A 27,747-nucleotide genomic window follows, 5' to 3' on the forward strand; every position below is an offset into this window, starting at 1 on the left:
CTAAGCCTTGAACTTACACTGTGATATATGTCAATCATTTCTCAGTAAACTGGAAAAAATGATCAGATCATTATAAGGATATGGGGATGTCACCATCCAAACCCTTTCCACTTCAGGACATAATACAATCTGTTGTCAGTTCAAAACTGTAATTGGGCAAACCAAGACATTCCTAACCTCAGTGGGAAGAGGGGCAAAGGAACCTAAGGAGAGGAGTGTGCTGTGAGTAAACTGTAGGTCGTGGACACAAACGGTGAAAAGTAGCTTATACAGAACAATTTTAAAGATTTCTTTGGTTTAGTGAAATAGAAAATTTTCTGTAAGTCCATATAGCTATTCTCAAGATCATTCTTGTCTTAGGGAGGGCTGACTGTACCAAAACACATGGAGACAGGACAGAATCTATGTTCTTGATTATTTCCAAATATGTAAAATCCCAAGATGTGCTCTTTTGGCAAGTAACATGGCAATTTTTTTTTCTTTTTTCTTTTTTTAAATTTCTATTTCTTTTCAGTGTTGGCAATTTGGTTTTCATTTCTAGTGCCAACTGCAACCAGTTGTTTCTTTTGAAGCTTTAAACTTAGGTCCAACACCGAACTGTTCATTTCCTTCTGTCTTCTGCTTTTGCTTCCCCCATATCTGTTGCCAAAGTTAGGCTACCACCCACACAACTGCCAACCCAGAACCCAGGAGTCCTCACGAGCTCCTCCCTTTGCATTTCAGTGCATGCTTCCCAGTCTTACACATTACGTATCCTAGTTAGCAAATTAATCCTCCCCTCTCCTCTTCACCCCTTCCGCCACCACTACAGGTCATGTCATCATCCTAACTGGTTTCCATAACCCTAATTTCGTGTTCTGTCAACACTCCCACTACCCTTCTGGATATATTACTCAATATATAATATATATTACTCAATATTACTCAATATATCCCACTACCCTTCTGGCCCTATTACTCAAATATGAACATACCACCACCCTGCTTATTCTTTTTTTTTTTTTTAATTTTTAAAATGATTTTATTTATTTATTTGAGAGAGAGAGAGAGAGAGAGAGAGCGAGAGCATGAGAGGAGAGAAATCAGTGGGAGAAGCAGACTCCCTGCCGAGCAGGGAGTCTGATGTGGGATTCTATCCCAGGACTCCAGGATCATGACCCGAGCCGAAAGCAGTTGCTTAACCAACTGAGCCACCCAGGCGCCCCACCCCCCCTGCTTATTCTTGAAAAACTTTGTCCCTTTACTCTTGTACTCCTTTGCCTGCAATGTTTATCCCTCCATGTTCTTACTCTAGCTGACTCGCTTTTACATTTAGCTTCAGAATAACATTTTCTCCCTCAAACCTTTTCTATCAGGCTGTGTTAGGTGTTTCCTCTTTTGTGTTTATATCACCTTGTAAATAACTTTATTGGAGCATCTGTCACATTGTTATTGTTTACATGTTTATCTTCTCTTCTGACCTATGAATGAAAAGCAAGCTCTACTTCCCATTCACTATTGCTGCTCCTACACCTGGCACCCAGAGGGGGCTTACTAAATTGATTTATGCTGAATCAGTGATTCTTCATCTATGCCCTGGAATTACCTAGGGAACTTTTAAAAATACTGAGGGCTGGGTTCATCCCAGACCAATCTGGCACAGTGGGGCTCAGGGGTTCTCACAAGGCTGCCTTCATGGTGTCAGCTGGACTGTCGTCATCAAGCCTTGACGGAGGGAGGAAGAGGTTGCAGCCAAGCGCATGCATACAGTTATGGTAGGATTCGGTTCCTCACTGACTGTAGGCTAGAAGCCCTCTCCCATTCCCCTGCCTCTCCGGAGGGTAGCTCACAACATGACAGACCGGCTTCCATTAAAGTGAGCGCGTGAGAGGGCAAGATAGGGTGAGCCAGATGGGAGCCAGAATCTTTCTGTAATCTAACCTTGGAAATGACATCCTATCACTTTTACCAGGTTCTATTAATCAGAAGTATGTTATTAGATCTCTCTAAACTAAATGAGAGGGAATACAACAGGGGTATAGATACCAGCAAGTGGGTATCATTGGGAGCCATCTTAAAAGCTGCCTACTACAGATGTTTAATACTTGACTTAAAAATTAACCTACTTTAAAGGAATCTCAACCAGAGTATCTTAACATTAGGGGTATACATATCACTGATTTCTTTGTAAAACCAACTGAACTTGCTTTGACAGAGATGAACCAAAAGTAAGCTGATAGGTGTACTTTTTAATAAATTTATATTTTTCTTTCATTATCTAAGGATGCATCAATTTAAGGCCATTTAAACAAAATAATGTCAAAGCAAGTCAGCTTGCATAACTCCAACTTTCACATGGCCTTATGAATTAGGCCAATGTGCTTTCCAAAGATTAAAAGTGCCCCTTTCTTTTTCCAAACATTTCCCCAGTTATTCAAGTTCACAAAAAACAGGCCACTTTAAGGATTTAACATATAATTTCTTTTTAGTGAAGGGCAGTTAACAGTAAATCTAAAGGCAAAATACCAAACAAAATAGGCAAATTAACGTACGGACTATGTTAAGCTGAAGAGACTAATCAACTTAACCTGCCATTTTAGAGGAAAAAGCCAGTGTACTGCGTAACATTAAACACTGATCTTAATTACCAAAATTTAAGCCTTCCTCAAAGATACTATCAATACAAAAGGATCCATTCATCTTTGGACTGCTTATTATTCAGTGCTAAGGTGGAAAGTTGAAGTTGCTTAATGATATTTACCAAAACTACACAAAATAGTAAAAGCAAAAAGAAACTGAAGTTAAAGCACAAATGGCTGGTATACTTGAAGTCTGATGTTAACAGCACATTTATCTCAAATCCTAACCTCTTAGTTTATATTTCAACTACAAAATATCACCTCCCCCCAATCAATTAGTTTTTGATGTAGAAAGTGCTAGCCTCAGATTAGGAGTACTGCATTTAATAACACCTTTTTCCTTCAATCATTTCCTAAAAATATTTGTTAAAATAAAACTGGATGTGAGTCTTTAAATTTTTATTTATTTATTTATTTATTTTTGGATGTGAGTTTTTTAAAGGATGTAATTGCTAACACAAGTTATAAATGATGTCATAAAGCACAAATTGTGCTTTATGAGTGGGCAGAAAAGCTTAAGAACAATCCACTGCAGTTTGCCTTTTAAAAAGAGATAAATTGTACCATCAAGAGGGAAATCTTCCCTTTCCTTCAGCTGAGGTGCCAATTCTTAGTGCCATGATTATATCTGCTAAGACCTGGTGGATAAGGCCATGATTAGCTACTACTGCCCAACCAACATAAACATTGCTGTGTCACCTGTTGAGTTACAGTAGAAATGAAGTTTGAAGCTACTACCCTGGACTGTTGAAGCTCTATGGCCCTTTAAAACCCTGTGGGTCATCCAGGTCTCCTGGCCTACACACACTATTTGGGGCTTTAGTTTGAATTTATTAATCTTGCTTAAGAGTTGACTTTTCAGCAGCCAAACCAAGAGACTGGAAACAGATGGGTCACCTAAAAACCTGTATTTCCCCCCCCCAAATACTATGAATTAGCAATGCTAAAAATGCCTTCTATGTATTTCAGCTTTGAGCAAATGAGTATATATATTAAAGACAGTGGCACAACTGAGGGTTACAGAAGGGAGGGGAGTGAGGGGATGGGGTAGCCGGGTGATGGGTATTAAGGAGGGCGCGTGTTGTGATGAGCACTGGGTGTTATATGCAACTAATGAATCGTTGAACACCACATCGAAAACTAATGAGGTACTATATTCTGGGTAACAACATAACAAAAACAAAAAAAGATAGTGGCAGCCAGGAGTCTTTCTACTGAGGAAATACAAATAAGGAAGAGGGAAAGAATAGAAAGTAGTGATAGACTGCTACTGAAGGTATCAAAATAAACTCAGTTTTAAAAAAAAATATATTTATTTATTTGACAGAGATCACAAGTGGGCAGAGAGGCAGGCAGAGAGAGAGGGAGAAGCAGGCTCCCCACTGAGCAGAGAGCCCAATGCGGGGCTCGATCCCAGGACCCTGGGATCATGACCTGAGCCGAAGGCAGAGGCTTTAACCCACTGAGCCACCCAGGTGCCCTAAAATCATAGTTTTTAACAGGTATAAATATAGATATTTGTAGGTGTGTCGACTGCTGAGAGGGACTGCAGCCAATGACACACTAGTAGTGTGAGCAAACCTAGCACTCCAATCTTGGTTCCTGTATTCCATTGTCCATGAAAAGTAAGCAGGGCTCCTTGAAGAAATGACTGACTCCAGGGCTAGGGAGGGAAAGTGCAAGATGCACCTTGAATATCTGATTGTACCAAAAAGAAAGGGCTCAAATTATGTTGAGTATATGACACATCTAAGACTTCTGACATATACAGGGAGTATTTCTGGGGCTCTAATGGTCAAATGTGGAACAATTAACAACACCAAAATAAATAAAATGATAGTAATGGATTTAATCTGTTAACTAAGAATCCATGAGGCCATCTGTTAAAAATAAATGAACAGGTTAAAACACTTACTTTATTATAATGGCAACAGCTAATAAATTAGATGGAATGATGGATTTAGAAAATCAGTTATTCACTCCAGTAGGGACTTGGAGGAAGGGCACGTTTAACTGTCCCATGGCCAGGCATTGTCTCTACAGGGTTCAGTGACACGCCCGGAGCTATTTCTCAATAGCCATACAATCACCCGCTGCAGATGGCATGACCTTAGTCCAGAATCCCAGGGGCCTGGATTATGATTTTCCCACTGAACTTGCTATACATTCCACACTGCATTTTTTCCCACCACTGATACCACTAAAGTCTGCTGGATCACAAGGTCCAGGTGTCTGTCAGGGCTGCTTGCACTGAAGCTTCCACCTGGCCCAGGCCCTGGGCCTCACTCAAAGTTGGCAGCCTTCCATGTTTCTTGGTGTAGGAGCCAGTATTATTGCTTGTTGTGGAATGTCTTGTCTCCAGAAGGAAAAGAGGCCAACAAAATGTTCTACTTCTTTGTGGTAGGGGCTGCACAATTTTTCACTTTAGAGCAGATATCCTGCATTCCCCTGACAATTAGATCTCCAAACTTTACTCAAGTGACTGGTCTCTCAGTTTCATAGTGTTTATCTCCCATCGTTGGGGGTACATGTATCTCACCAAGGTCTTCAGCATAGTAGTAACCTCTTGCTCATCTGTCCAACCACATGATGCTGTCAACAAAATGGACCAGTGTAGTGTCATGAGGGGGTAATCAGGCAGTCCATAATCTTTATATTATGGCTGAAGATGGGAAAGTTAATGTAGCCCTGATGAAAAACTCCATCTAAATGAATAGTGTTGACTGTTCTTTGTGAAGGTGAAGTGTTTGTTTGATTCTTTTTTCTAATTGGAATGGAAAAAAACACAATGCCAAATTAGTGACACACCAGGTATGAGGCCTTCCTAATCTCTTCTAGCAATGAGGGCAGCACAGAACAGCAGCTGTTCTAAGACTTACTACTTGGTTAAGTCAGCGGTAGTCCATAATAACATAGTAACATAATACAGTTTATTTAGGAGCTGGACTGGTGTATTAAAGAAAGAGAACTGGGACCAGCACTTTATCTTTTAGGTCTTTAATGGTGGCACTAATCTTCATTACTCCCCTAAAATACAGAATTATGCCTGACTTACTGTCTTTGGGTGAGCAGTTTCAGAGGGTTCCTTTTGGCAACCCCCAATATAACCCCAACTCCATAGACCAGGGACACAATGTGGCAGTTGCTCCAACTGCCACATAAATAAATTCTAATTATGCAATTGGGGCCACTGTGAGACTAACACCTGGTCTTGAGCCAGAACACCTGGTCTGGTAGATGCTCATTTTACAGGTAGGCTGTAATGTTACTTAAAATTTCCAGATACCAAAATTAACTCAAATCCTATGACTGATAGTCCTCAAAATATTATTACCCTTCCCCTAGTGCAGTCAATTAGAGAGATGGTCACAAAGCCTTTATGAAGAAATGTCATGTATTTATGTACTTTCTGTGTTGTGGTAGGGTTCTTCTTCCTTGGGACTCATCCACATACTCAGTTCTAGACCTGGAAACTGTGCTTTGCTTTTTCAGGGTCATAGATGTTAATCAGCACCCTCATGGACTGCCCATCTATTTTGGCCACAGGGAGACTATGCACTATTAGCGGACTCTAGAACTCCTTGTGGGTCAAGCTCTTTTGGATGCAAGAATGACCCTGTCAGGTATAATTGTGGCCTTCTAGCTTCTGGCTATTAAGCAACACCACCTGGCTTCCCTTACTTCAGGGCTCTATTATTGCCATGGATGTTAATGAGCCAACTCTGTGGCTGCTTCTCTTACCTACCAGGCTTGCAGAGGACAGCTACCACCAAACTTCTAAGTGATGCTTAAGTCTCTCTCACCAGTGCTCTCTGATGGCCTTGGGTGAATGGTGAGATTCTAGTCCATCTCACGGAATACAATCCTGCAATGGATCATGTGGCCTTATGCAAGCTATCCATTCCAGCATGCCCATTTGCTCAGCCTCTTTATTCCTTCCTCCAGTCTGCCAGTGCAACTCAAACATTTTTCACTTTGCTGAGATTTAACCCAGTTATTGTCTTGGTTATTGGTTGTTATTCGCTTGGCAACTAGTAAAAGAGAAAGGGGGTAGAGAAGGAGGGCTACTGCCTTGTGGGCAAAAGGCATCTGCGGTATCTCCAGGAGAACAAACATGCTAATTTTTACTAAAGAAGAGCTACCTTTGCAAGCCCAGAGGGAGGAGCAGGAGAGTCCATCAAGATGACCCTATCCCTTGATGTGCCTGGGTGACTCATCAGTTGAGTGTCTGACTCTTGATTTCAGTTCAGTTCATGATCTCAGGGTTGTAGGATGGAGCCCTGGTGTTGGGCTCCATGGGAATGCCTGCTTCTCTCCCTCTTCCTCTCCTTCTGTCCCTCTCCCTGTTGGTGTTCCATCTCTCTCTCTCTCAAATAATGAAACAAATCTTAAAAAAAAAAAAAAAGAGTCCATCCCACATTTAGGACCCCAGATTTCCCCACCTTCACATTAACAGAGCCACATTAGCTAAACATTCAAAGCTCAGAAGTCTCTGGAGTTCTGTGACATCAACATTGGCTAGCTCTTCAGCATGTACTTCAACTGACTCTGACCTTCTATCATAGGAGACCTCCAGCTCTAAGTTGTTAACAGTTATTTCTGTTTTCCTTCTACAGTACTTCAATACAACTTAAAAGTAATCAGCCAACTCTATTCTCTTTGTAGATGTTATTCCTCCCATGTTTTTCAAATGCCTGTATATCTACCACAGTTCCCCTTCACTGGGACATTGTCCTGGGCCAACACTGGTGAAATCTTTAATAATTAATCTGCAGGCTTATGCCAGGGGCAATGAGTGCCCTACCTACCAATCATGGTGGCCTCTTAGAGCAAGAAATGGATGAACCATTTCTAAATCTCAATTTTACCATCCCAGAGTCAAGATGGAATTAAATGTATAAGTTTTTTGTTTGTTTGTTTGTTTATTGTTTTTTTTAGGGGAAATAGCTGTGAGAGGAAATAGGGAGGGAGCCAGAGAGACTGGGTGAACTGTCATACAATGATGCAAGTCTGACCCTACGTGAAAGAGAGGGAAGGGTAGGTTGGGTGGAAGTGTTCTAGATGGCCATGTAGCCTAGGAAGGCTTGGCAAGGCAATGGAGGAGTCCTTGAATCCCTGCAGGCCATCAGGAAGTCTTGTGTCTGCCAAAAACAGGCCCTAGTCTCTGCCATGCTTAGTGAGCTGCAAAAGAAACAAAGTCTTGGCACAAACATAGTGAAGGATTTCAGAGCACAGCAGCTGGGGTCCTTGGTCAATTAATTAAGCTTCTTGTAGTGGGGGTCTGTGAGGCACATTCTCACAGGAATCTCATCATCCTAGCAAGAGGGAGAGCTGGAATTCAAATTCGGTAGTTTATTTCCAGAGTGTATACTGTAAACACTACACTAAGATGGCATCTCTTAGAGCTGCAGAGGACTGAAATAAATGGTTCTCTATCATGTTGGAAGATTTATATGGCAGGCCGGACTAGATTGGTAAAAATCATTAGGCTCCTCTAAAGAGTCTGTACTTCATTCTACGGACAATAAAGTGGGGATGGGGGCATATTACAGATTAATGTACATGAATATATTCCATATGCATTGCATACACATATGAATAATTTACAGACCCATATGTAGCTTTAGCTTCCTATGATATAAAACGGTTAGCAGACTGGGAAATAGTTGCAACAAACACTGATTCCTGCACTGCATATGCGGTAAGATATATTACCCTGCATATATAGTAAGATGGTCAGAAAGTGTTGACAAATCACTCAAGCCACCTAGATGTAAAGATCTGGGGGGGGAATAGATTCAGATAAATTCATTTTCCATCACTCGGTATAAGGTCTTACTGTGGCACAAAGCTATCAAAAATTCACCTGATTTTTACTACTTTATTAAGAGTTTTGAAAATTATACTCTACCATTTTTTTATGCAAAAGCACTCTTTCCACTTATACTGTGTGTCATATGGGCATTTACAGGCTAAATGAAGAATATAACCACTATTTATCACATAATTCCCTGGGAATCTGTGTAAGCTCCCAAAAATCAATTTACAGATGAATTCTATAAAATACAACCTTTATAAAAAGGAGACCACACAATTATTCATTAACTAGTTAGTATTGCAAAAAAGCAGGTAGTCTTAATTCTATTTTATGGACATGGGAACCCAGCACAGAAACAGTAGATGATTCTTTCACTCCACATCATGAAAACAAATATGAACCTAGAACTAGAGATGAAATCAGATTCTTACACACCTATATTCACTACTAATACAAGTGTACAGTATAGCCCTGCAATAGAGTATTAAAACCTAGAGATGAATCTCAAGAGAACATTGGTTCAACTTGTGTAACGGCAGGTATTACCATTATCTGCTTATTATAAAGAATGAAAAATTAGTTGATGAAGGTCATATCTAAAAATTAAGTAAAACTCCAAATTCAAAGCCTCTAGAAACTCAACATACACATCGTTACTATTTATTACTTCAAGACTACATATGTGAATCTGAATGGAGTTTTTAGATTTCAGACTGTTTCACTTCCTGACTTAAAGCCTAAAAACATAAACTGTAAACTCAGCAAGAGCAATTTATGAATTTGGGAGTAGGATATGTCTCTAAGTGATGGTTTAGGGAACATAAACCATATATATTTATAGTCTGGCACAAGTAAATTTTGTTTATTTTTCAAACTAGGTTCCAAGTATACACATTATACTCCATGGGCTATTAAAGGCACAAACTAGCTTTTAGCATTAGACTTTGGGATGCAACTCCATACAATGATTTCCTATGTTCCCTAGTTTTAAATGATACAGTTATAATACAAGATTTTAAAGTAGACATAAAAATTATAATCAGTAAAAGAATTTTACTAGCAAATAACGACTTGTTACATATCAAAAGTCTCTGTTAAGTCTGAGTTTCAAACACTTGATAAAAAGGCAACCAAACTGTCCCTTATTTGACCAAGGACTTATCTTACTAAATTAACACATATAATAATTACAGATAGAAAATACCTGTCCTATGAAAAATGTGTTTAAAAGGAAATGCAAGTATGCAGGTCAGGATAGATGTTAAATACGAACTTCAAATTTGGTTCTTGAGCATCCTGACAGTCAAATCAAAGAGGCAAAACTCTCACTATCAAAAAGTGGCTTCCAAAAGTTTTTTTGAATCACATTCTCATGTATCTTATATGGGACTTTATATAAAGGGTACTCTATGACATGGAGAACAATGTCCCTGACAGTATCATTGAACAAATATGGTTAAAATACTTTATATGGTTACTACTAAAAGTAACTCACCTTGTTTAGGTGAAGGTATCAAATTCAAATTCTACCCAGTGAAAGTGATATTGCTAGGGGGTGCTTCTGTAATACACAAGATTTTTACACTGAAGGATTCTTAGACATGGATTAGTTTTCCCAACTGGGATAACAATTCTTATTTAATAGGAGACTCTGGGACAGACAACAAAAGTAACTTGACATGATTGATACAATTTCATCATTTAGGGGCAGACCTAAAATTTGAATTTCCAGATTCAGCAGGGAAGTTTAGTATCTCACAACTTCAACAGCACTGACTGCAACCCAAGGCTTCACAGGATTTACCGGAAATTCTACCTTTCCAAAATGATGTCCTCTATTCACAGGGAACTAGTTAGCTGCATGTTCATGTACAGTACATTCTGAAGATAAAGAATTGTAAACAGTGTTTTGGTGTTACAAAAACAGAAATACCTAATTTTCAGCACTTTATGAAAAAATTCTGTAAATTACCCAAAGCAGCAATATATAACCAAACACACTGAATGTTTCTAAATGTATACAAGCAGCCCTGGGCAGCAAGGAAAAATCAGTAAGAGTCGTATCTGCTGTTCAATCTAAGTATTTCTCCTGCAATCTGCATTGGGAATAATGAAGCTGGAAAATATCTAGAGAGAGCATCTAGTCTGCACATACACTTTTGCCCTATTTTCAAAGATCCCTATATAAAGATACCTACTCCAGTTTGTTCTTATCATAAATCTTAGCACTAATAGTCTATTTTCCTTGTTACACACTTGGAAATTATCAGGCAACTAGTATTCTTTCATTAACAAGATAATCACAATTACTTTACCTTTCTCCAAACACCTTACCTGCTTATCTTTAGACTGGGGCATCCATTATTACCCTGAAAACATACTACAACTGTTTAGTACTTTAATACAAACTTTACAACTTCCCAAGATTTAGGTTATTTCATGATTTGTTCAAACTACAAATTAAAGTAAAACTAACAGTTTTATTTGTGGGAGCAATGCTGTATCTTGGAATCATTTACTCAAAACAATATTCTTAGATACTGAGGTAACTGATCATATATTGCTTACCTTCTAGGAGGAAAAACAGACAAACTGGTAAACAAGTTGTCAGATTGGAGTGCTATGAAAAAAAAATTAAGTGATAAGGGGTAGAGAGGGGTTTTTGTGAGGAGGTAACATCTGCCCTATAAAGATGAGAATAATGTTCCAAACAATTTTTGGATGAAGTAGGTTTAACTAGTTATTCTGCTATATATGCATTCCTTCTGAATTGTTTAACCTTGCACTGCTCCCTCCTGAATGTTCTTGTTCTTAATTTGAAGACTAATTCTTTTAAAAGCTTTTCATTACCTCCTTAATTGGTGTATTCCCTAAGTTTAAGAAGCATGCCTTCTATTTTAAATAAGTATTCTATAACATTAGGTCATTGTTTCAGTATATGTTTCTTCCAAATTACATTTAACAATCTGTGAAAAATAATATTTGAAAAAAAATCTGTGTGTTTCTGGATAGGTCTACATGAATATTCTAAAAAACAGTAGTTTTGTGGTTCTTTCTAAGTAAAACAGACTGAAAGCAAACTAGCAGAGTAGGACCTATTCAGAAGCCGAGGCAGATGGGAGGATGGGAAACACAGTTAATGATGGCTTGGTCTAATAGTATCGAGAGCCTAACAGAGGAGTTAGTTGACGGAGATCACGTATGTGTGATGAAGAAGCAAATCAACTGGCAAAGTTGGAGAGAACCTTTTGCACCACACTAGCTCTTTGAGACATGCTGCCACCACCTGGGCAATAAGAAATTCTAAAGTATGGAAAATTTTTGATTGTGATAATCAGTTAATTAACAAAATTAAAAAATATACTTTCATTTTATGAAATCAACATTTTTTGACAAGTCTTTGGATATTAAGGAAGAGCAGGGATTTTGGCCAGATGGGTTTAAAAACCTGCTCTACTCCTTTTCAAGTCTCTGATTCCTTATCTGTAAAATGGGTATGAGAACATTATCATTTGGGGTTGTTTAGTCCCAGGATTAGTAATAATAGATCTGAAGCATCTAGCCCAGTACCTGGTATATAGTGAATACTCAATAAAGAGCTTTTAAGAAATTATTATTCTTCAATATCTTGCAAATACTGCTAAGACCTGATTATTACTTTTTAATCAATAACTGTGCCCTTTAAGAAATGTATTTACAGGGCGCTTGGGTGGCTCATTCAGTTAACTGTCTGATTTTGGTTCAGGTTGTGATCTTGGGGTCCTGGGATAGAGCCTCACATCTGGCTCCTTGCTCAGCGGGGAGGATGCTTATCCCTCTCCTTCTGCCCTTCCCCCCACTTGGCCTGCACCCGTGTGCACACTCTTTCAAATAAATAAACTCTTAAAAAAAAAGAAATGTATTTTCATTATGTTTCAATTAAAGGAAGAAACTAACAATAAAATGTAGGGAGGAAACCAGTTTCATCAAATTAAGTCAAATATGTGAACTGTTACTGCAGAGAAATAAGCACCAAATGTTGAGCAGGTAGGAAAGTTCTCAAGATCTTTAGTCAAGTTTAGGTTTTTATAATGGAATCTTGTTCAGGTTTTACATCATTCATGATTTTTTTTTCACTCACAATTTTGACATAAGTCAAGAGGAAATGCAACTTTGTACCACCAACAGAAAAATACTTTTTATTCGGTCCCCAGCATTGCCACCAAAAAAAAAAAGACTTTTTAAACAAATGACAGAGTAGGGCTTACCTTCTCAAGAGGAAAAAAAAACAGTTAAAATTTTGTAATGTTCTTTTTTTCAAGATAACTAGTGTGAATGGGGCGGGAGGCACGATACACTACACAGGAATTATGCAAAGACAAATCCTTAATAGTTTAAAGCCTTGTTAATTTGGCTCAGGTTACATGAGTAAGATTTCTTAAAAATAAACACAAGCAGAGCTTATTTTCTTGTTATTCTAAGTTGGCATTCTTAAAGGCATTTGTGAAAGAATAAAATCCAATTGAGGATCTTTTCAAATAAAGAATAAGACCTTAAGAAAATTGGCTATGTTTCCACTAAATTCCTTGTTCCGCTGCCACTTACGAAGCATAAGTTAGAAAAATGGCCAAGCCCAGTCCAACTGACATAACTTTAAAGCTGAAAGAACACTAGAGATGACCTAGAGTACGTTCCACATAAAGAGGAAATAAGCTCAGAGTGACTTACAGTGTATACAGATCAGCAGTTTCACAACTCACAAGACTCCTCACTACAGAAAATAGTGCTCAGTATCTGAACCAATCTTGGTACCATCTTTCATGAAAGCAATGCAGGTTGCATGAAGGGGCTCAGCTGTGGCAACCCCTATTACTCCTGGGCTTGCATTCTGTCCTGGAACTGAAAACTAGGTCGGTAGTATTAGGCTGTGAAGGCAGGGTCGAGACTACAGCCAAAGAGCTACAGAGGCTTCTTTCTTATGCACCCTTTTTTGCAGCTCAAGTCTCCAGTGCATTTAACAAGGGAAGCAGCAGAGCAAACTACTGGGAAGGCAGTAATTGGGTATGTTGTGTATCCATAATTAAATCAAAACACACACACACCTTGGCCTCTGGAGTGAAGGATGTTAAAATACATCCTGACCCCCTCCTGCAGTTACTATTTGAACCAGTTTTTTAGAGCTCACATAGTTCCCTCTAGCAAGTGAAGTGACCAAGTCTGCTTTTTCTGGCTACTACAAGTACAGGTTAGGTCCAAGCAGCACAAGCTTTGAAACCATCATCCAAGTTTTCAAACAAGAATGAGTAAGAAAACAACTGCTGCTAATACAACATACAAACATTAACATATGCCCAACGAACAGTATTTTTGATCACTAGATTATTTGCCAAAAGCCTGTTTCCTGGTAAATAATAGTTACTGTTGTTATATCTAAACTAGTTATGCATGTCACAGCTTGCTCCTCAAAGAGAACATTCTCTAGTCTCTCAAGAATAAAAACCCGCTGTATTTGGCACACAAAAGTGAAGAGGTCTTGCAACATTCTCAGCGGTAGTCAAACAGAGCAGCTTGGTGCAAGCAATCATAAAATTTGGTCACCAACCAAACCAGAGTTAATCTCTCAGTTCCTGTAGATTAGAAGACAATATTAAGCTCATTCTTTCTGCTTGTTGACTTTTGCATCCCTTTGTGTATTGAAAGAACAAGTATCTCTGGGAATTCTATGCCCAGTTTATTTACCGAGTACTTTGGGCAAGTACGGTTCATTTCGTGTGTGTGTGTGTGTGTGTGTGTGTGTGTGTGAGAGAGAGAGAGAGAGAGAGAGAGAGAGAAATGAGTTAGGTTCTCAAACTAAAAACAAACAGCAAAAATCCCCTCTTCACCCAGAACGGTTGCATTTTTCCTTAGTAATAGGGTTCGGTGGAGCCACCATGGTCCAGCTGCTTCATTGTCGGCAGTACGTGAGGCTTTAACTATTGTCCAACCAGAAGATGAGAGGGGCAAAGGGTGGAGTGTGAACCGGGAGGAGGAACTCGCCAGAATCCTTCAACAGTCTCTGCGGGACCCTCACCTTGACTTCGGGCGGTTTGCGGAGACCAACTCCTTTCTTGCCGCCGCTCTTCAGCCTGTTTTGAGGGGCTACATACATCACCCACCGGGGCCCGCCATCAACGGTCTGGTTCCAGCACGGCAGGGAGCTGTCTCCCGGCTGACATCTGGGGCAGAGGGCCGGCAGGGTTCCGGACCGCCTCCTGGAGACTGAGTCCACCCACGCCCCTTCGTCCCGGCAGCAGGCGACTGTCTCGGGCTCCCCGCCAGAGGCCAGCCGGGGCGCTGCCACACGCCCGGCGCGGCCTCACCTGCCGCTCCCCGGGTAGCCGGGCGCCATCCTCCCCCGTCCTCCCCACCCCCGCGAGTCCCCGAGGCCCAAGTCCCGGGACCCACATAGCAATGGCGCAGCCGGAAACTGGCCCCTCGACTTCCTCAGGCCCACTCGGGGCTGAGGCCGGCCTGTGGGCGGGACGGGAAAGCCGCGGCTTCCGCCTTCCTGCTTCCGGCCTGGAGGTGAGTTGGGAGTAGGGGTCTGAACCCAGGGGCCCGGCCGTGGTGTAGGTTGGGCTGCTGGTGACCTTTCTGCTCGCGTTCCCGGAGGAGGTGGCCACGGCGCCGGCGGACTGGGCTGTGGCGGGACCAAGTCCAGATTCCTGGAAACCACTCGCTTTCCGAGCCCCCCACCTCGGGCTATTGCCCGCTGAGGCCGAGGGGTGCTTCAACGTGGACCCCGGGCAGGCGGCCGGATGGGATAGTAAAGCAGGAAGGAGCAAGGGCGAAGCAGGGATGGCCGGGACGTGCGGATCGCGGTGAAGTACCGTCTGGGGCAGCTTCAGGCGCCGGGCAGGTCTGGTTTGGAGATCAAGCCCGGTCGACCCTTTACGGAAAGAAGAGTGATACGGATTCCTCCAAGTGTGGAGACACGTGCGTTTGGGTCCTAAATTGAAGTGCACGGGAGCTTTGTGGCCTGTGGACGATAACTTTTTTGTGTTAACGGCTAAAACTTAGCCACAAACCAGGTCCTTCACTTCCGCGTTACTCTTTTTTGCATATTGCCTTAGTTAATTCATTACCGTGCTGGAGAAGCTTGAAGGAACAGATGGGATCTCTGTGTGGGCCTAAGAATTCAAGGGCGGGGGGAGGGGGGGGCTGGACTATTTAACAATATACTAGCGGCACTTTAGTGTTTTCTGTTGAAAATAGGAAGAGACCGGTGGAAGGATATTAAAGCCAGTGGTAATTTCATTGAGGTAACGGGATCGTGGCTGATCTATATTTTGTTTTGGTTTTCTGTAAAGAACACTATTGTATAATAGGGAGACCAAAAATCCTTTAAAGAATAAAGTGAGATGTAGAATTTTTAATTATGTACCTAACCTTACAAGTTAACGACTTTTTTAGTATAAAAAGTTAAAAACCTAGGAATGGATGTGCTGTAACTTATCAGTGAATTAATTTATTTTTATATGTCCGTGAGCTTCATAATTTTATTTTTGAAGTAACTTAGTAAAATATTTGTAATTACTCCAATAGGATTTTCTTAGAGTGCCTTTGCAATTGTAGTAATGATTTTCTTCAAATTAGGAAGAAATAGGTATTAAATGTCCATAATGTGCCAGGCAGTTTTACATGTCATTTATAGGTTGCAAATAGACAGTTTTGAAATTGTCCATTTGAAAGTGTTTTAAAGTTATCCTGAAAGTTGTGACTTAAACTTTTTTTCTTTTATCTGTTCTTTTCAACCCACCCAGTATGTAAAATTTAAACCTTCTCTCACGAGTGTATGGTAGAGCTAAAAAAGAAGAAGACAAACAAGCAAGGGTCATCTGAAATTTTAATTGGCCCATTAATAATCCCAGGACAAAGTTGGAAAGAAGTACTCAAGCATAAGGTAGATGACTTTAAATCCCAGCTGAAATTGTGGTTGTATGTACACCCATTCCTACCCAAGTATTCTTAATTTTCACCTTTGAGTAGAAGTCGACACAAAACGAAAGGTTGAAAAGCCTCTGAGGCAAAATAGAAAATGTCACTCAGATCCATTCCATTCTTATTTACCAGATTGCCCTCCCATACCAACTCAGTGGAACAAAATGCATGGCGCCTGTTATGGGTAATTTTGTCATTTATTAAATTATGTCCTCAAGGAGGAGTCTCCAGAGCCAAAAGAGGGCATAAAATAGCATGTCATTTTTTGCTTGTATCTCTTTGCATATGAATGTGGATATTTCCACGCTTCCCATACCCCGTCCTTTTCATTCTTGGAAACAGCCCTCCATTACCTTCCTTTCCCCAAGCATTTCATGTACTCTGTGGCTTGTCCTTTTCATACACCAAATTTGATGAATCATACTTTTGTTAATTAGTACTTAATACTAAGGCTGTGTCAAAAAAAATAACAGGATTCTGCTGTTTCCTGGAATGAGTTCTTAAGATTCTTTCAAAAGTCTGTGCTAAATAAAATTTGTCTTGACTACAAAGAATGCATAGTCCCTATGACAGATTCCAGATGGTTTTTACTTTTATCTTCTATACCTTAAATCTTTTAAGTGTTACCCTAGTTTGTTTCTTCTTAACTGGAGGTAACAGTCCATATTAAAATAGTACTAATTGATGGTTTTTAAAAACAAAAGCTAATCAGTAATAACAGAATTCTGAGTTAAATAATTGTATGATGTAACTCTTTAAAAATTTGATTAATCACGAAGTCTTTTCTCTTCTTGCCCCTCTCTTTTCTTTTCCAAAGACAGCTACAAAGATGTTTGATATAAAGGCTTGGGCTGAGTATGTTGTGGAATGGGCTGCAAAGGACCCATATGGCTTCCTTACAACAGTTATCCTGGCCCTTACTCCATTGTTTCTAGCAAGTGCAGTACTGTCCTGGAAATTGGCCAAGATGATTGAGGCCAGGGAAAAGGAGCAAAAGAAGAAACAAAAACGTCAAGAAAATATTGCAAAAGCTAAACGACTAAAAAAGGATTGAAGGAATGAACAAACAGGCTATAGAACCAGAAGAATATAATTTGGAAAATTAATGCAGTGTTGAAAGGACCCACTAAGGTTTCTTTTCTGGTTTTTATGGCAGTAATTTGTTGTAAACAAAGTTGGAGCACCTGTAAGAATCATGTTAGTTGTGACCTCTACTGCAGCAACTTTTAGATTTTGGTGTAGAAGTCTGTTGACAGTTACTGTAAACTGGCATTTATTATGCTATAAATTCTTTATAATTGACTTAGTCATTTGCCACTTTGCAGCTTATGTTCTGAAATGAAAACAGCCTGTGGAGAAAAATGACTATACATTATGAACTCTATTCAAATAATGGCTAAGAATGGGGTCCTGTTCAGGACAAAGGGACTTGAGAATTTAAAAATCAAAACTGTCCTGAGGTGAAAGTGTGCTTTGGCTTAAAAAGGCATATAGTATATTATTTACATCTTTTATTATTATTGCTTCTTTCTTGGAATAGAATAATTTCTGGCTTTCTCAAAGCCACATACTAACCCATGACCATGTTTTGCATTTTTCTCATTAGCCTTTGAGATAATTATCAGACATTCTGCCTTTTTTAAAATCTCGTTTTATAAAGAACTCTCCTATTGGCTATGTAGAATACCACCTACCAGATAGAACAGTTTTTGTACTTGTAAAACTGCCATTTTCTTAGAGATGTCTTGTTGAGTAGAATAACACTATGATTTAAAGCTTGCAGTAAAAATGCCAACTTTGTGTTTCCTTGGAACAAGTTTATTCTTTATTGTGCTATGTAGAAATGTAAAGTAGTTAAAATGTCTTACCACATAATTTGTTCATTATATAGATGCCACTTTTGTGTTTTTATTCCAGTCTTCATTTTAATTTAACTAATAATGATATTCTATGATCAAGCACGTTCATGGTGACAATTAAAATTTCAGACTTCTTGTAAGGAATTCTAAAAAAGTTTAAGTCCTATTGCATAAGTGGTAAAACTTTAACATTTGGAAAAATTTTGTTCATCATACTAGTAATTGGGTGAAAAAGGCAAATTATGTCAAAATGAGAATGTGTTAAAATTAGAAATAAAGAGCTAAAGCATATTTCCTTCAGCTAAGTAGTATAACTGGAACTTTTTACTATTAAACATGGCTTTTATAAATGCACGTCTAATAATTTTATTTGCTGTCAGTATATAATAGCTTATTAATATTTTCCTCACCTCTGATAATGAATTTTAAATTATAAAAAATTGTCCACCAGCTTTAATTTAAAAGTGAAACTAGATACTGAAATAAATTTGATACTTTTTAATAAAGAGGTCCTGGGTTTTTTTTTAAAGGGGGGTTAATAATAAAGTAATTAAAGTTAGATATGTTATAGAAGTTAGACTTTTCACAGGGTTTTGAGTTTCATTTCTAGCTAAAAGCCTACTTACAAAAGTTAAGAGCAATATTTCTCAACTATGAAAACCTAAGGACTCCTGAGAATGCTTCTGGACTGGTCTGAACACTACTTAGTACTTTCACTTTAGGTTGTAAGTTCTTACGTGGTGCCATTGGAGTGAACATATTGCAACTTCCATTTCATTACTTAACTGAGGTAGGATATCTAGTGATCTTTTTTAGTCACTGAACTATTTTTTTCTTTCTTTTTTTTTGGTCACTGAACTTTTAATAGTTGAAATTACCATTGAAATTAAAATTAAAAATATGCTTCTATAGATCTACTGGCCCTCCTGGGTCTGCAGAGCACAGTTGAAGAAAAACGAGGTTAAGATATATCTAAAATGGGGGCGCCTGGGTGGCTCAGTGGGTTAAAGCCTCTGCCTTTGGCTCCTGTCATGATCCCAGAGTCCTGGGATCGAGCCCCACATAGGGCTCTCTGCTCAGCAGGGAGCCTGCTTCCCTTCCTCTCTCTCTCTGCCTGCCTCCCTGCCTACTTGTGGTCTCTGTCTGTCAAATAAATAAATAAAATCTTAAAAAAAAAAAGATAAATCTAAAATGTGTTTGGGCTTCTGCAATTAAGCTGTTCGTTAAAGAAATATATATACATAAGTCTTGCTTATGGCCACATTTTAGAATCAAATATTGAAGCAAAAGATATATTCACCATAATTTTTAGTTATCTACTAGAGCTGTGTTTTCATTGGTTTTCTTGTGACAATTTAAAGATATTTAACTGAAATCTTCTATAATTTCTTTAAAGTCTTAACACGTGCCAGTTTTGTATTTGACATATGCCATTTGTTTCATTAGCTTTAGCTTTTCCAACATTTATGGAGCCTTTTTTAATATATGTGAAATCATTAGGTTTTGTAATATGGATGTCTATATGTTTATGTGTATGAGGGAAATGGGGGGATGTAAAATAGAATATTATGACGGTTGGGATCCTTCAGAAAAATCAATCTTTTCTCACTGCAACAAATAGTACTATTGAAAGAATGTTTTACTATTAGCTGTAATACTTCTTTTAAAAATTGCCTTTTGTGGTGTTTTTGAAGTTTTGAGAACTAATATAATCAGTTACCTTTTTGTGGCTGGTTTTGGGAAAAACACAGGCTGCTTGTAACAGACATTTTACTCAAAAAGAAGAAAAAAAGTTTGTGTGTCAGAATTTGATTCATACTATCCATATGCCAAACTTCAGCATGGTATCACTGTATGAGATATACTTTTTAGTGTACCATTTTTTGCTTTGATTTCTTGAAATTAGAGTAAGCAAATGAAGTAAGCTTACCATGCTGTGAGCTGGAAACCAGTGTTGAGATAAATTATAATTAGCAGCTCCTGACCTATTCGTTCTCTCCTTATACAGAATGTAAAGGGACAAGGGGCACTTACAGTTCATCTGGTATTACATGAGAGGAAGTCTGATTAATATTCATGATTGTTTTTATGTCTGTAGTTGGTTATAGCATCACTCGGATTTACTTCATAACTGGACTATATACATGTACATGTGCGTATATTTCTCAAACATATTAAAACAGATTGCATGTTCAAAGACCACAAGTTTGGGATATATAAAATAGAACTTAGGGTTTATTCCTATGTGATTTCTTGGAATCTTTTAACTTAATTTGACTATTATAGACTCTTCTCACTTCTGTTTTTTTCCCCAAGGAACACAAACACAGTTTAAGAAAGCCTGTTCTGTTTAAATTTAGGTTAGATTTTATTTTATTTTTTTGTTTTATTTTTTGTTTGGTGAGATCAGGTTACATTTTAAATAGTGTGGTTAATGAGATAAAAAATATAAGGCTGATTCAAGGCTGATTAAATTAAGAAATGAAATAAGTGACAGCCAGAAATCAGTTTGTAAAAGTAAAAATCAGTTTGTAAAAGTGGAAAAGAGTAACAGATAATGAGAAAATTATTTTATAGATACAGATATTTTATAGATACAGATAATGAGAAAATTATTTTTCCTCCATTTTTACTGATTTTCAACATCACATATCCAAGTTATAGCTAATAGGCTAGATTGTATGATTGAACCAACAGCCAACACATTTTCTGTACTTGAACGGTCAAAAGTCTGCTACATGCACACCTAGCACAGGTACGGGAAATCAAGAACAATTTACCTCTGAGAAAGAACATAAGGTATATATGATACTTTAATTACTTTGAAATGAACATTTTTACTTTTGGAATTAAAAAAATTTTGCATAGGTCTAAAGTCTGTCTTAAAGAAATCAAGACATTTTCATTTACTTATTTATTTTAAGACATTTTCATTAAAAAAAACTTACAAATGTCCAAAATATAACTATTGAAAATACAACATATGGTGGACAAACTAATACTTTATTTAATACTTTAATTGTGCTTTGCATGTGTCTGGCATAAAAGCCAAATATAAAAAAGATTGCTTAGAAGGGTAATTTGAATTAGGCCAAAGTTATAGTTAAATTTTTATGTAGGACATTAAACTGTTTTGATACCATCTAATAGTGCCACCAGTCATCCAAAAAATACTAGTCTTGAGGAAAGGAGTGTGGATGGATTACTATAAATGTCATTTCCAGTTTTTGAAATCACTTTAAAACTGCATGCTCTAGGATTGGTATCTGGCTCGTTCAGTCAGTAGAATGTGTGACTCTTGATCTTGGGGTTGTAAGTTTGAGCCCCACATTGGACATGCAGATTATTTTAAAATAGTCTTTTTTTTTTTTTTTTAAGTGCATGCTCTACTAATAATGGTGGGCCAGTATCATAATCTTCGGGTATTTTCCCACAAGGACTTTTGGTTAAGATTTTCTTTTGCTGCTTATATAAAACAGGTTATTTTAATTTATTTTACTTTTTTTTTAATGCCTCATCTATTTAGTATTTTTTTAGGTTTTTACTTAAATTCCAGTTAGTTAACATACAGTATAACATTAATTTCAGGTGTACACTTCGGTGATTGAGCACTTCCATACATCACCCAGTGCTCATCACAAGTGCTTTCCTTAATCCCCTTCACCTATTTCACTCATCCTCCCTCCCACTTCCCGTCTGGTAATCATCAGTTTGTTCTTTAAAAAAAAAACCAACGTATTTTACAATGAAAACATAAAAATAAAAATGAATGTAAATTCTGTCATATGTTAAATATTTACATACTGTAAGGCGAACATTTGTAAAAAGATGTATAGAATACAGTTAATAAGCTAATAGCAACTTGGCAGTAGAAATAGTCTAGCATGTTAGAACATTTGCAATTTTTCTTGTAACCCAGGACTCAGGAACATCTTAATTTACAGTCATTTGTACCTCTTTCTTTACTGCCTGGTGGCTAGTTCTTTTTGCCTGTATGGCAAGATGTAGTATTATTTTTTAATGATAGAATGGTTAACCTCATATTAAGAGATTGCTGGAATGGTAGTATTTTTACCAAGGGGCTTTTCTGTCATTCAGTAAGTGTGTTATGGTAATTATATTTGGTTATTTGTTTTAATATTACATTTTATAAAGTATTTTTCTCTAATTTATTTCTTAATTAAAAATTTTTACTTCTATTAAGTAAAAATGTTAACCGGTGTTTTTAGGAAGTCACTGTTAAAACGTAACCAGGGATTTCCTATAGAGCATTAAAACTTGAATCACTTATTCAGTGAATATATACTGAGCACCTATTATAATGCCATACATTCTGAGAAGTCTATTTTAGCAATAAAAACTTAGTTGTGTACTTCGGAAAACATGATCCTTCAAAAATACTTTTGTATAATAATGGGTGTTTTAACATTACCCATCTATGTTTTTCTTCAATATACAAGCCACTGGAATCCCCACTGTCCATGCAATCAGAGTACTCTCTTCTATTTTTCATTTTCTCAAAGGAATTTTTTTTTGTTCTTTTCTTTTTCGGGGGCGGGGGGAGGAGGGCGGCAGGGATAGTGCGGAGGGAGAGAGAGACAGAGCTAGAATCCCAAGCAGGGTCTGCTCTCACAACCCTGAGATCATGACCTGAGCCAAAATCAGGAGTTGGACACTTAACTGACTGAGCCACCCAGGAGCCCCTCTCAAAATAATTTTTAAACTTAGGGAACTCCAGTTATTGTACTATTTCTCTCTTTACTGTCCTTTCAGACTTTTGTGTCTCTTGGTCCTGATTCCTCTTTTCAAACTCCAGGTCTTCATGACTTTCCATTATCGGCTACCTTTTCTTGGCCTCCACATGTTTTATCCAAGTTCATGTTTTTGATTAATCCTTTAGAATCTTACAGACTGCCTCTCCAGAAATGGCAGTCTTCTCATTTTTCTCTCTTTTTAACTGGGTACTTTAGGAGAGCTCGCAAATTAGCCTTACCTTCTATCATGATATACACTTGGGTTCCGAAATGATCATAAAGATCCAAAATATACTGAGCATTTACGACTACAGGATACTTCACAAAGGAGCAATCCTAAGAGAGGAAACCTAAGCGAACTGATAAACAGAATGATGACTAAAGCAAATAAAGAAATTAAACATAGGGGTGCCTGGGTGGCTCAGTGGGTTGAGCCTCTGCCTTTGGCTCAGGTCATGATCCCAGGGTGCTGGGATGGAGCCCAGCATCGGGCTCTCTGCTTAGTGGGGAGCCTGTGTCCCCCTCTCTCTCTGCCTACTTGTGATCTCTGTCAAATAAATAAATAAAATCTTTAAAGGAAAAAAAAAAGTTAAACATAAAAGAAGTTAGGTTTCGGAGTGCCTGGCTGGCTCAGTTGGTAGAGCATGTGACTCTTGATCTCAGGATTTTAAGTCTGAGCCCCACATTGGGTGTAGAGATTACTTAAAAATCTTTTATTTATTTGAGAGTGAGCAAGAAGGAGGAGTAAAAAGAGCAGGGGAAGGGGCAGGAGGAGAGGGAAAAGCAGATTTAGCGCCTAGCAGGGAACCCGACATGGGGCTAGATGCTGGGACTCTGAGATCATGACTCAAGTCGAAGGCAGACGCTTAACCAACTAAGCCACCCAGGTGCCCCTAGATTACTTTAAAAAAAAAAGGTTTCTATAGTTCATAATCTCACATTTTTTATGCATAATAAAAATGAATTCTTAAGCTTAATGGATTAGAGAACTACTTACTGTACAGTCAGAAAATAAAGTAATTTTTTACTTATTTTATTGTTAAAAAAGTTACATACAAATGAAATACTACCATAGTATATTCATTGATTGGGGTTCCTGTCCCCTTGTGGCATCCAGGATCCTGGCTGAAAGGTTTTACCAGTGCTGGTGGGAGCCGCGGTGGGTTCTTCCTTTCCAAAGTAGGGAGCAGAGGCATGCCCTTTGATCTGAGTTTGAACTGGTGGAGATAAAAGTTCTTCATTGCTCCCTTTGCTAAGGAGTTTTTCTTTTTCATAAAGATCTTGATTTTTCATTTTAATTTCTTCTCTATGTTTTTCATTCTTTAGTATTTCCTGCATGTATATATAAATGGAAGAAATTATTAAATTTCTAGTTAGAAGAAAACACAAACTATAGGTTTTATAAAATAGCTAATAAATATATACATATACATGATACTTTGCATTTAAATAATATATAGATATGCACAGGACATATTTTATAATTTTTTATTAATATTTTATTAATTTTATTAATATTTATTTGACAGAGGGAGAACACACAAGTGGGAGTGGCAAAAGGAGACGGAAAAGCAGGTTTCCCACTGAGCAGGGAATTGGATGCGGGGCTTGATTCCAGGCCCCCAGGATCTTGGCCTGAGCAGAAGGCAGAAGCTTAACCTACTGAGCCCCCAGGCACCCCTCAGCTTTTTAAAACTTGTCCTGTGGGGCACCCAGATTCTGTCCCTCAAACTTGCTATTCTACCCATAAGGATCTATAACCCAAATTACTGTATTTCATTGAATACAAAGGAAACATTGAATTTAAGATTTAAGAAGCATCTGTGCGTGCACTCTTTCTCTCTCTCCCCACCCCCACCATCAAATAAATAAATACTACCGAAAAAAAAAAAGAAGCATCACTGTTAACACGTACCACTAAAAAAGGGCAAACTCTACAACCTCATTTCAGAGATGTTAAAATTTGAAAAGATGTGCATCTTAAAAACAGATGAAATAAGTCATTACACCTTTATCTTTATTGATTCCTTTTTCCCTTTGTCTTAACAATTACTTTTGAATTGGTAGTATTTTTAAATTTTCTTTTTGCTTACCTGTATTTTAAAATTTTTCCTTAACATATATCATTTATAATATGAAAAAAAAACAAATGTTAATGTAACTAATATCTGACAACACCGACAAAAACAGGTTCTTCCAAGTTATGTGTTTTAATTTCAACATTTTATTCAACACTTAAAAGCAACATCTGGGTATCTAAATGTATGATGCCACCTTTCTGTTTCTAAAGTGAATTTCAAGTAGTAATAGTCCTTTAAAAAGGTAAACACTGATAATTAAAATCACATTGGAAACAATGGTTTCTACTGGGGGGGTATAGTGTTATAGAATTAGTTTTAGGTACAAAGGGGCCATCTAATGAAACTCCTCCTTCAAAGAAAACATGTTTGGGAAAGAATATAAATATTCATGTAATTTCTACAACACAGACCAATTCCCCATAAGTAGTTCAATAACCACAGTAACTGAGTTTAGGGGCAGCTCTTAGGTGCAAGGAGAGTTAGAGTAGTGAGGCTTTTATGCACCCTGTAGAATTCTCAGGAGAAGTGACCATCTATCACAAAGGAAGTCTCTCTCAATGTGATACTGGAAATAGTGGAATTTAGAAAAAATACTTTTTCTTATCTCCATACTCTTTAATACCTTCTATGACCTGCTGTGTCTTCATGGAAGCTCTTGAGAAGAATGAAAGCTATGGGGCAGGGTTGAACTTACACTAGTAACCCACCACAGGTAGCAAAACGCAACTGAGAAGTTGGTCTGCAGCTTGTTTGGTTTTGGTGTAAGATCAGTCACCTCACATCGCCTGAAGCTGCCCACGCTGCTTTATTTACCTCAGCTCTACTGTTGCAGTCTTACAGCTGGTGTAAGCCTCTAGCTTCTGCATCAAAGACAATTGAGGACAGAAAGCTGTTGCTTCTTTTGTTCTGTCTCCACACAATTTCTCTTTACTCACCATCACTCTGCCAAATTTCCTTCTTACAATAACCATTTAGGCAAATAAACCCACTGTGAATATGTTAATTATTTTAACATATGAAGACATTAAAAATTTCAAAGTTGAGAAACATGGAGATTATAATTTTTCCTAGAAAAGGATCTCCTTTTTGTCTTTCTTTTTTTTAAACTAATTGTTACCAGACCCCTCCTAACAGCCTCCAGGAAAATTAAACAACATAAATCATGTATGAAAGGAAATCTAGTTTTGTAAATATTTGGAATAGATAAAATGAAAGTAGGTGGAAAAAAATAGGAATCTGTGGACTTAAATAATTGTGTAACAAAGCCTATTTTACAGTAGGAATTACCATAAAATAAGAATTTTTCCTTACATTTTCTTTTTTTTTTTTTTTTAAAGATTTTATTTATTTATTTGACAGAGAGATCACAAGCAGGCAGAGAGGCAGGCAGAGAGAGAGGAAGAAGCAGGCTCCCTGCTGAGCAAAGAGCCCGATACGGGGCTTGATCCCAGGACCCTGGGATCATGACCTGAGCTGAAAGCAGAGGCTTTAACCCACTGAGCCACCCAGGCGCCCCTCCTTACATTTTCTTGAAGAACACCTTAAGTCTAAGTATGTTCATCAATAAAAACAGTATGTTTATTTCAATGTGTAGAGATAAACCAAGAGCAAGCAAGTAGGTCTTCATATAAATGTTTATATGTTTAAAACAAATATCCTTTTATGTGCTGTTTTTTTCCCTGACAATATTCTTCAACATAAAAAAAAAGATGGTTTTATGACTTGGCATCGTACCACGATTTGCTTAATGAACACCCCTACTGTTATTTCCAATATTACACATTTTCATTAAAAAACAACAACAATGATGACCATCTACATAGGTCTTTGACTCAAACAGACATAATTTCCATGCCAAACCATCTTTTACTGTGACACCAAGAAGGTCACTTAAGTGTTTTTCAGTTTCAGTTTCTTTTTTCATTACAAAGCTTTAGTCATCAAGATGGTATGGGTCTGGCACTAAAATAGATACATAGGTCAACGGAACAGAATAGAAAACCCAGAAATGATCCCACAAATAGCTGGTCAATTAATCTTTGACAAAGCAGGAAAGAATATCCAGTGGGAAGTAACTCTTTTCAATAAATGCTGCTGGGAAACCTGGGAAACAGCAACATGCAAAAGAATGAAACTGGACTACTTTCTTATGCCACACACAGAAAGAAATTGAAAATGGATGAAAGACCTAAATGTGAGACCTAAAACTATAAAAATCCTAGAAGAGAACACAGGTGGTACAAATATCTTTTAACTTTCCTTTTTCCTAGGTAGAAAGTATGATAAAAATGGAAACCTGGATCCTTGGTGGTCTACTGACACAGAAGAAAAGTTTAAAGAAAAAACAAAGTGCATGGTCAACCAAAATAGTAACTATTACTGAGGAAAGCTGGCTTAAATGTAAATACAACTATGGTGTTTTGTCTGATATCCAAGATCTACAAAGAACTTCTCAAACTCAACACCCAAATAACAGATAATCAAGTCAAAAAATGGCAGAAGACATGAGCAGACACTTTTCCAAAGAAGACATACAAATGGTTAACAGACACATGAAAAAGTATTCATCATCATTAGCCATCAGGGAAATTCAAATCAAAACCACATTGAGACTCAGTCTCCGTTTCTTTATCTGAAAAATGGAAATAAAATGACTGT

The 27,747-nt window shown here is 37.9% G+C and overlaps 2 protein-coding genes and 1 long non-coding RNA gene across 9 annotated transcripts in view; 1 reads left to right on the forward strand and 2 right to left on the reverse strand.

Annotated features, from left to right (window-relative positions):
* Window positions 1-14,795, reverse strand: part of LOC116862567 — a 105,315-nt gene extending 90,520 nt beyond the window's left edge. For all 3 annotated transcript variants that reach the window (XR_004381659.1, XR_004381656.1, XR_004381657.1), the window contains exon 1: window positions 14,486-14,795. This is a non-coding gene — a long non-coding RNA (uncharacterized LOC116862567). The remainder of the gene's footprint in view (window positions 1-14,485) is intronic.
* Window positions 14,796-14,846: 51 nt separating this feature from the next.
* Window positions 14,847-27,569, forward strand: SMIM15 (small integral membrane protein 15). Of its 5 annotated transcripts, none has more exons than XM_032849959.1 (3): window positions 14,872-14,979; window positions 16,218-16,357; window positions 17,213-18,404. In XM_032849959.1, the coding sequence occupies exons 2-3, from the start codon at window positions 16,250-16,252 to the stop codon at window positions 17,447-17,449; spliced, it is 345 nt and encodes a 114-aa protein (XP_032705850.1). In that variant the 5' UTR covers window positions 14,872-14,979; window positions 16,218-16,249; the 3' UTR covers window positions 17,450-18,404. The 5 variants fall into 5 exon arrangements, with proteins under 5 accessions (XP_032705858.1, XP_032705850.1, XP_032705837.1 ...); XM_032849946.1 differs by lacking the exon at window positions 14,872-14,979 and adding an exon at window positions 14,986-15,716; XM_032849955.1 differs by lacking the exon at window positions 14,872-14,979 and adding an exon at window positions 14,986-15,485.
* The window catches only part of NDUFAF2 (NADH:ubiquinone oxidoreductase complex assembly factor 2), a 161,347-nt gene continuing 157,474 nt past the window's right edge, over window positions 23,875-27,747 (reverse strand). Inside the window, exon 4 of the mRNA XM_032849976.1 lies at window positions 23,875-24,340. Within this exon, the coding sequence (XP_032705867.1) occupies window positions 24,089-24,340 (252 nt within the window). The 3' untranslated portion in view covers window positions 23,875-24,088. The remainder of the gene's footprint in view (window positions 24,341-27,747) is intronic.

Source organism: Lontra canadensis, unplaced genomic scaffold, assembly GCF_010015895.1.
Source record: "Lontra canadensis isolate GAN:19392208 unplaced genomic scaffold, GSC_riverotter_1.0 scaffold4, whole genome shotgun sequence".
Classification (NCBI taxonomy): domain Eukaryota; kingdom Metazoa; phylum Chordata; class Mammalia; order Carnivora; family Mustelidae; genus Lontra; species Lontra canadensis.